Raw genomic sequence first — 10,145 nt, forward strand, 5'->3', positions numbered from 1 at the left:
GTTACTATAGTAACGATAACATATTAGAACGAGCGCATTAATATAAACCTGCGCTACTGTCAGTCTTCTGATATATATATCACTATGTTTAATTTCTTTGAGGTTATTGATAACAAAACAGCCAGATATTCAATAGAGCCATATGATAAATACTAAATAAAAAAAAAATCAAAAACCCTAGAACCCAAATAACTAATAAATAAATAAATACTTTTTTCAAGTATTTAACATGTGGTAAAGGGTGAAGTTTAAGCAGCTGGAATTGATTAATAAATTGATTTTTAGCATACAGTCATTTACGTTTTAATGACTTGATAGTTCTATAAAAAACATCAATATGTTTTCTCATTTGTAGAACATTTATATCCACTACTAACATCCTGATACATTTGCAAATTTATTTTTAGAGTTGGAGTGAGACATAATTTTCAAAAAATCAAGTAAAGTTATCAATATGTGTATATATATTTTTATTTTTAACACTTTTTTACAGTGAAATAGTCTTTGTCTTGGACAGTTTTTTTTTTTTTCAGCACCAGAGGGATTGACAGAGTCCCCTGAAACTTGTGTTAAAATGAAGAAATAGATGTAAACTGTTTGATAGCTGATCAGTGGATAAGTGGTCCTGGTGGTGTTTTTCGTTCATGCAAACGCAGATTGGTTTCTGGGGAAAAAAAGGAAAAAGAAAAGCAGAAGGAAAAAGTGCAATAAAAATGTAGATTAAAGAGAAAAGAGGTGATGCACGTGTGCATGTGTACATCAGCAGAACCAGAACAAATACATAGGAGAGAATAAAACTACATACAAAAAGAGAAAAATGCAAAGAGGAGGGAAATTCTAGAGAGGGAAGGATACCGAGTTGCACAAAATCGCAAGTAATTTTTAATAATCTATTGTTATAATCTTTTGTTCAGGTTGATGGAAACGTCAGCACAATATACTGTCAGAACCTCTGTCTGCTCGCCAAGCTCTTTCTGGACCACAAGACTCTGTACTATGACGTGGAACCGTTCCTTTTTTACGTGCTCACGCAGAACGACTCCAAAGGGTGTCATCTGGTCGGATACTTCTCCAAGGTGAGCTCAAGACATCTGCTGGAGGATTGATTTTCCGTTTGAAAATTCTTAAAAATGTTGATGCTACTTGGCCATATAAATTAGCAGAGATTGCTTAATTCAGTAGTAACTTAATTTTACATATATACATATAAAAGTATCCATTTTAATTCATAAATTATACAATATAGCTTCAAGTGAAAGAGAAGAACGTCTGAAGTGCTCTCAAACGAAGATGTGAGCTCATTGGAGCTTAGATTACGTAATTAAAGGAAAGTGTGATTTGTCATTCAGGTAAGTGTAGTCGAGTCTTATTTGTTATTAACCCGCCTGTCCATTTTGCTTCTTCGCAGGAGAAACATTGCCAGCAAAAGTACAACGTGTCCTGCATCATGATTCTTCCACAGTACCAGCGCAAGGGCTACGGACGCTTCCTCATCGACTTCAGTACGTCTCATGTTGTTTTACTGAACCTGTGAACATGTAGCAGTGGAGGAAGTTTGCTGTTTAGTTTGTGTTTGTAAATGTGGAGCTGTATGATAGTTATTTGGTTAGCAAGTCACATGTTCATTTCATTTCATCCATCTATCGATTCATCCAACCATCTGCCCACCCTGACTTCCTATCCATCCATCCAATCTTCATTCCCATCATCCTAATATCCATCTATCCATTTCTCCAGTCTTTCTTCTCATGGTTCTCACATCAGTCTGTCCATCCAATCAGTCTTCCTTCCCATCACCTTCATATCTATCCATCCATCCATCCATCCAATTTTCCTTCCTGTCATCCTCACAGCCATCCATCTCTCATCTCTCACCTCTTTTCATCTGTCCATCCGTCCATCTATCCAGTCGTTCCCATCATCCTCACAGCCATCCATTCAGTCTTTGGTTCCCATCATCTTCACATCCATCAATCCATCCATTCATCCTCCCCATTGTCATAAAATCTATCCATCTAATCTTCCTTTCCATCGATCTATCCAGTCTTCCATCCCATCCAGTCTTTTCCATGATCCTCACACCTATCCATCCATCCATCTGTCTCTCTTTCCAGACTTCTTTCCCATTGTCCTCACATCTGTCCATTCATCCATCCATCCATCCAATTTCATCCATCCATCTATCCATCCAGTCATCCTCAAATCCTTTCTTTCTTCCTTCCTCCCTCCTTTCTCTCTCTTCATTTCAATATAACCTTCTTCCAATTGTCATTCATTTCTCTCTTAATTTTCTTTCCTCCTTCCTGTTTTCCCCTCATGAATAACTCCAATCCTCTCCTTGAGAATAACGTGTGTGTGTGTGTGTGTGTGTGTGTGTGTGTGTGTAGGTTACCTGTTGTCTAAGCGGGAAGGCCAGCCCGGTTCTCCAGAGAAGCCTCTGTCTGATCTGGGCCGCCTCTCCTACATGGCTTACTGGCGGAGCGTCGTGCTCGAGTGCCTACACGAGGTGCGAGACCGAAAGCTCACCATCCGCCGCCTCAGCAAGATCACCGGCATCTGCCCTCAGGACATCACAGCCACGCTGCAGAATCTAAACATGCTGGAACACAAAGGGGACCGGTGAGAGAGAGAGAGAGAGAGAGAGAGAAAGAGAGAAAACACACATTTTCAAGCTGCATTAATGCTTATCAGCTTCCCTGGTGGAAGAAAAAACTGTGAAGTAACACTGTTAAATTTTATCTGCATTTTAACATTGTAATTAATAAATAGTGCTACGCATCTGTTGTTGGTCCAGAGAGCAAATAAGATTAATCCATGTAGCAAGAAGCTAAAACCAGACACATTTTCTTAATACTTTTAGGACATGTCTGAGGTAGAGTAGAAGAAAATATAGAAAAATACAACTTGCTGCTATAACACGTTAATTAGTAGGGTACATTGGGTACATGGGCAAAAGATGGACTTGGGGAAAGGACATTTTGAAATATGTGGCTACTCTAACTCCCTCCCCTCATTTTGTCTGTCCAGGCTGGTTCTGGTTCGCAGGGAAAAGCTGGTATCGAGTCACATGGCCCGTCTCCATGCCCGACCTCGGCTCCTGGAAGTCGACCCAGACTGCCTACGGTGGACACCCGTCATTGTTGCCAACCCAGTGGTGTCTGACGAGGATGGGGATGATGATGACGACGAAGATGAAGAAGAGGATGGAGAGAAGGAAAACAACAAAGATGTGAGTAATGTCTATAGCCAGTTATTCAAATATTCATGTGATCACTTATCATTTATTTCTATGTAAAGTGTATTCTTTTTAAGCTGACTTAAAAAACTACTTTGTTTTTTGTGCTGCAGCTGAAATCGAATCGCAAAAGTTCACCACTGCCATGGAATGCAAGAGTAGACAAGGAGGACAATGAAGAAAAAAAGTGCTTCCCAACATTCCCCAAGAATCAAAGCTCTCCACCCTCATCCCCTATACGCAACAGTCTCCCGAGCCCTGAAGCCACACCTCTTCAAGCCAATGGGGAGCGCCGAGGTCGTGGACGGCCTCCTAAAAACTGGCCGTGGGGCAAAGTCAAGGATCAACCTCGTCCCGGTCCAGGACGACCGCGGAAAACCAGGCCCAAAGAGGACGATGACGAAGAATATCAATCTCCAAACAAAATGACACCTGTATCCATGTCTCCATCTCCTCTCTTCACTTCTGAGAAGGAACCAAACTGCACTGAGCGGTTGATCGGGGCTTCAAGGCACTCTGCACTTCCTCCCCCACGCAACAGAGGGCGCCCTGCACGGAAAAGGGGAGTCCCCAAGCGCAGGCTGAGCGAGGAGTCAGGAGATGATGTGCCCTCGTTAACCACAGCACCTAGGCTGAGCGAGTCTCCGGTCCCTCGTTCTTGCTCGAGTGAAACCAGTGAGGAGGAGGATGACTACAATGAAGAGATGGGTGCCCGCTCCCCTCCTGTCCTTACCAAGCCAACATTAGGGCTCAAAAGCAAGGTGGGTGAAAATCAGATACGAGAACATTTTTCATTTGCATCATTTGTGCTTTTTGTGATCAATTGAAGCTATTCCAGTAATCACAGATTGTGGAAGCTGTAAGTGAAATGGTCTGGGAAAGCAATGGAATGCATGCAGGAAATTTATCATTTGTTCTGGTGTTTAATGTGCGGTAAATATGTGGATCACATTTTGAATAAATTCCACCCTCTTTTTCCCAGAAGCCCCCACGGAAAAGGCGCATACGTCAGCGTAGTCACCCGCACAGCAGTGTGGTGACAGAAACCATTTCGGAGACCACAGAAGTTCTTGATGAGCCATTTGTAGACTCGGACTCTGAGAGACCCATGCCCCGGTTAGAGGAGGAGACGCCATTTGGCCATAGTCTCCGCTGTTACCCACCTGCTCGCAAACACTTAGACTCTGCGCTTAAAATGATTCGCCCTACCAATCTCTCCGAGTCTGACGATGATGGTTAGTAATAACTGGGGTTCTCCCCGTTTTGTTCTTTTCTTCACTGTGTGTCTGTAATTAATCGTGTATTTTTCCTCTCACCCAGATCACACTCCTGTGCTGAAACCAGTCAGTGGCCTGAGAAGGCCAGAGGAGACGGAGGCATTAGAAAGAGTGGAGCCCTCTACTGTGACACCAGAGGTCCCCTTAAAGAAGAAGAAAGGCTGGCCTAAGGGAAAGAGCCGTAAACCACAGCACTGGAAAAAGGGCCCCGGGAGAAAGCCAGGAAGTGGGGCCGCCAACCAGGTTGCTGACACTAGTTTGACAGCCCAGTCCTCAGAGGAACCTCCGAGACAAAGCGTCCAGAGCAAACCTGGCAGGAAGCGTCGGAATTATTACCCCCAACAGACCCAGGATGAGGGTGCCCGAGAAGAGCTGGACAGAAGCCAGTTGTCTCAATTACAGTTAGAAAAGCCAGAGGACCGAACCTTCAAGAGGAGACCATCTGACCTCGACTGCGAAAAGAGAAAGGACTCTGATGAGGAAGGCATGTTCCCTCAACAAATGAGAGAACAGCCTAAGCCCAGGAGACGAGGCCGGCCACCGAAAAAACCAAATCTTGAGCCCCCTGTTTCCAAACCTGCACCCATTTCTGAGCCAGAGGAGGAGGAGGAGGATGAGGAGGATCAAACATGGTCTGAAGAGAAGCCAAGCCTTTCACCTTCTTGCACCTTATCCCAGGCTCCTGGCTCCCGAGTCCCTCAAAACAGAGATGGTGACATGGCAGACCAAGAGGAGGATGAGGAAAGAGAGGATGAGGATCATAACAATTCGGGCAACAGGAGAACAGGGGCTGTGCCAGGCTCAGGAAGCCGGCGAAGCGATGATCATGATGCAGATGACGAAGGAGATGGTCGACTGGAGGAGAAAAGTGATGCTGACAAGAGGAGAAAAAACCAGGATTCTGAGGATGATGACGAAGAGCTAGAAGATGAGGAGGAGGAACAGTCATCTCCTCCTCGATCACCACCTGTTAAAGAAGAACCGCAGAGTGGGGAAGGTTTTTTAGACATGCAGGAGAGTGGGTCACGGGAGTACATCCACAAGCAGGAAGAGGTGGAAGATGAGGATGAGGAAGACGAGGTCCAAGAGGTAAAGACCCGCTCGGTTGACTCCCAGGATGAAAGGCGGCGACGGGAGCAGGAGGAATCTGCAGCTGCAGCTGCTGCTGTGGAGACCGTGACTTCCATTGCAATTCCTTCTGATCCGCCACACATGCAGTCAATGGATAGCAAATCTGACCTGCTGATGGAGACAGAACACCCTCATGCAAACTCTGAGTTCAAGGATGAGTTGAGCCATCATCCGCATGACCACCACCACAGCAGCGAGCTGGACCTTGAGACAGTCCAGGCTGTCCAGTCCCTCACACAAGGAGAGGCCCAGGATGAGGAAGCTGAGCCACATGGTGCTTACCAGGACTGTGAGGAGACGCTAGCTGCCTGTCGAACCCTGCAGAACTATAGCCATGGGGAGGGAGAGGAGGAATCTCTCGCCATGGTGGAGGACTGTGGTGCCTCCCAACATAGTAGCCCCATGCCCAACCCTCCCATGCCCCCTTTAGCCAGTCAGTCTGTACGCTCGGTCAACAGCCCTGGAATGACTCCAGGACCTCTTGAAACTGGACCAGGTGTGTCTGGTCCAGCAGGTGGAAATGGGGGAGGCTACACCCAAATAACTCCAGAGCACCCTAGCTCGCTTTCTGCACCATCATTGCAGAACATGGAGACGTCACCCATGATGGACGTGCCATCTGTGTCTGACCATTCTCAACAGGTGGTGGACAGCGGTTTTAGTGACTTGGGCAGCATCGAGAGTACCACAGAGAACTATGACAACCCCAGTAGTTATGACTCCACTATGGGAGGAGGTGGTGGCGGTGGTGGGAACAATGGCAGTGGAAGCAGCATGTCTGTTACGGTAGCAGCTGTCTCGTCTGCATCTTCATCGTCCACTCCATCCTCCTCTTCCTCACAAGGCAATAGCTGTTCCTTTGTGTCCACTCCTGGCATGTCGTCTTCCAGTGCTTCTGTGGTCTCTCAACTTGCTATGGGCAGCTGCAGCTTGATTCAGCAGGCTGGTCCTGGTCCAAATGGTGGTCCTGGCTCTAATGGTGGTAGTACTGTCCCTCAGCCTCCACCTCCACCTCCTCCACCCTCAGCTAACACCCCAAGCTGTGGCATCAAGTCCCCCCAAAGCTGTGTAATTGAAAGACCTCCAAGTGCGAGCCAGCAACAGCAACAGCAGCAGCAGCAAAAGAAGGTTCCTCAGCAGCAGCAGCAACAGCCAAACCCTCAGCCCCAGCCTGCACCTTCAGCTCCCCCACCCCCTCCTCCTCAGCAGCAGGCACTTTCCCAGTGCAGCATGGGAAATAGCTTTGCTTCTACACCCATGATCATGGAGATTCCCGAGAGTGCAGGAAGTGGTGGAAGTGGTCGAAGCATTTATGACCGAATGGGCCAGGACTTTGGTGCAGGTGGCTATGCTCAACCGTCAGCCACCTTCAGCTTGGCCAAACTCCAGCAGCTTACCAACACAATCATGGACCCTCATGCCATGTCTTACTCACACTCGGCTGCTGTCACGTCTTATGCCACAAGCGCCACCTTACCCAATCCCAGCTTGGCGCAGCTTGCTTCCTCCCCACATCCTCCTCTGCCTCAGGCTCAGGCCACCATGACTCCACCTCCCAATCTCAGCTCTAGCTCCATGAACCTTGGCACTCCCTTAATCCAGTGCAACATGCCAGGAGCCAACATTGGCCTACCTCCTCCACCCCACACCCAGCGCCTTCAGGGTCAAATGGCCACTGTGAAAGGCCACATTTCTATTCGCTCCAAGGCTTCCCAAATCCCGGCCGGTTCCCCACACCAGCAACAGATCTACGGCCGAAGCTCAATGCAAGGTTCCCCTCGAACCCTGGCGGTGCAAAGGGGCATGATGACCAACCTCATGCCCACTCCGGCCGCTTACAACTCCATGAACATGAACCCACTGAACGCAGCCATGTCAGCCGGCTACCGCATGCCTCAGCCCATGATGAACAGCGGGTACCACAGCAACTACATGAACCAGCCTGCCCAGTACCCCATGCAAATGCAGATGGGCATGATGGGAGGTCAGGCCTACCCTCAGCAGCCTATGCAGCCCAATCACCATGGCAACATGATGTATGCTGGTCCCTCGCACCACAGCTATGCCGGGGTCCCCAAACAGTCGCCTTACATGAGCAGATGAGCAAGGGAGTAGATATGCAGAGACAAACAAGAGAGTAAAGACAAAGACATTTAACCCCTTCCAGAAACAGACTCTCGCAATACTCTCCGTGGTGTTACCGGAGTGCACCTACTTTCCCCGAGACCTGGAAAACAGTGTTAGCGTGGAACGGTGGAACAGGACGGTGCCGCAACTGGAGAGGTTTTACTTTTCATGTCTTTACTCGTACCTTATGGTGGAGAAGTTTTCACTCGGTTTCGCCCTACCGAAGCTGTGCAGCTGTAATCAAGCTGACCAGGGTAACGATGTGAGGTGTGAACAAACCTGTCCGCATCATGCAAAACCGGGCACTCCTTTCCTTCCCCTGGTGTTAGTGCTTAACACAGGGTTGAAGAAGAAACAAAGCAGCTGCAGGATAAAAAAAAAAAAAAAAAAAAAAAAAAAGAATGGAGAAACAAACTTGCATCTGACGTTCTTAATGGACACAACCTGGATCATGCACAGTCTTTGGAATTGACATAGGAAGCCTTACCTGAAAAAAACAGTTGTAGATGAACTTGGCTCTTATTATTATTATTATTATTATTATTATATTATTATTATTACCACCACATGTTTTTTATTTTTAAATGTTCTCTTTTTTTGGATGACCGTTAAAACGCTTGTGTTTCAGTCTAGCCTCATGCTTAGTTTAAATATATAAATGTGTGTGTGTGTGTGTGTGTGTGTGTGTGTGTGTGGCTATACAGGGGGGAAAGTGATTCACACATTTTTGCTCTTATAAACATTCACATGCACACAATCGGACACAAATACACAAACACTCGCACACACGGTTCAATAGCCACTTCAGAGTCAAGGTGGAGGCACTTCTGCGTGTGTGACAGAGCTACTAAGGAGACACCACGAGACGTATCTAGTAATCCGTGTCTTCCCAGTTTTCAGTATAGGACCGCATGTATTAAGAGTCAGAGGGACGGAGAGACTGAACGTAGATGTCCATAAGTAGCAAGAAAGTACCAGTAGCCTGAATGGGACTAGAGCTCCTGTGAACCTTCTAGATGTAAATATTCTGGTACTTCCTGATTCACAGCACAGGCTCCCGAACTGCAGAGTGAGCGAGCACCCCCCTCTGGTCACAAAAATACACTCCGCTCAGTCCACTAGAGGGCACTCTAATCAAGGGAGGTTTATTATTATTATTATTTTTTCATTTTTTAAATTCATACTGCACAGTATACCACAGGAGTGGAAGAGTTTTTTTTTTTTTTTTTTTAATTATTATTATTATTTTTAAAAACCACACTAATACCAATAGCACTCTGTGTATACACGGTGACTCCTACTGACACATGACCAATCACGGACCTTCAAAGCTTCAGCTGGGAATACAGTGCTGTTAGCCTTTAGCAATGAAGGAGAGGTGGACAGTAATTCACAGTGGCGTGCTTGTGCACGTGAAACACAAACCAAGACACGTGCTAACATCTTGGTTAAAGTGCATGTCGTACAGGGACGGATACCAGTATAGGACAAGGGGCAGAGAAACTCCTTTGTATTCCTTTGTATGTCCAGTATTCAATGTCAATATGAGGATTCTTAAAAGATCTGATGTTTTCGTATATTATTTGTGTGTATTTTTTTGTTTTGTTTTGTTTTTTTGTTATTTTTTTTTTCTTTTGTTTTAATTTTTTTCTGAATTTTATCAGACTGGGCAGCTTTCTTTTATGACACAAGCTGACTCTTTTTGACTTTAGTAAACTTATTGTAGAGAAAATGTTTTTTCTATAATATAAAACAAAAAAATTGACATGGATATTGGTACTGTCATTTTTCACTTCTGTTTCAGGAAAAAAAAAATCCTACATATTTTTTAGCTCAACTTGGGGTAATATTATTAAGAAATTCAAAACTAAAAAACTGCAGCTCACTTCTAGTGAATAAGATGCCTTTAACCTTTCCATTCCATCTCATCTCTAGAGTTTTCTATCTTTGTGTAGTATATTAATGCTATTTTAAAACAAAAGGAGACGACGAATATCTAAAGGTCATTTAGCCGTTCTTTTTTTTTCCCCTTTTTTTTTTCCCCCCCTCCCACTCGGTTTGTTCCATGTGTGTATAGGACGACTTCCATTCAAGAGGCATGTAAAAATGAGCTCCGTATGTTTCTGTCTGTTTATATTGCTTCCCTTTTTTTGTATTCTTTGTAATTGTACATGGTGAGTTGTAAGCTAAGAGAGAGCGCGGTAGACGGAGAGAGAGAGCGCGAGCGACAGCACCTCCTTCTCTCTCCTCTCTATTTCCTCCCTGTATGTATTTCCATTTATTTGTTTCTTATTTTTTTTTTCTTTCTTAGCAAGTACTTTCAAAGAACTCTGTACATTTTAACATGAAACAAAAATAAATTATGTTGAGCCGTT

The 10,145-nt window shown here is 45.3% G+C and overlaps 1 protein-coding gene across 4 annotated transcripts in view; it reads left to right on the forward strand.

The window, feature by feature from the left end:
• kat6a (K(lysine) acetyltransferase 6A) overlaps positions 1–10,145 on the forward strand; it is a 39,217-nt gene extending 29,072 nt beyond the window's left edge. For 3 of the 4 annotated variants that reach the window (XM_053228871.1, XM_053228872.1, XM_053228873.1), the window contains exons 11-17: positions 915–1,076; positions 1,409–1,502; positions 2,388–2,619; positions 3,028–3,229; positions 3,349–3,996; positions 4,218–4,470; positions 4,556–10,145. In XM_053228871.1, coding sequence (XP_053084846.1) covers positions 915–1,076; positions 1,409–1,502; positions 2,388–2,619; positions 3,028–3,229; positions 3,349–3,996; positions 4,218–4,470; positions 4,556–7,746 — 4,782 coding nt within the window. In that variant the 3' untranslated portion in view covers positions 7,747–10,145. The remainder of the gene's footprint in view (positions 1–914; positions 1,077–1,408; positions 1,503–2,387; positions 2,620–3,027; positions 3,230–3,348; positions 3,997–4,217; positions 4,471–4,555) is intronic. The other variant, XM_053228874.1, reaches the window with a different exon arrangement.

The sequence above is a fragment of the Pangasianodon hypophthalmus genome, chromosome 24 (assembly GCF_027358585.1).
Source record: "Pangasianodon hypophthalmus isolate fPanHyp1 chromosome 24, fPanHyp1.pri, whole genome shotgun sequence".
NCBI classification, from domain to species: domain Eukaryota; kingdom Metazoa; phylum Chordata; class Actinopteri; order Siluriformes; family Pangasiidae; genus Pangasianodon; species Pangasianodon hypophthalmus.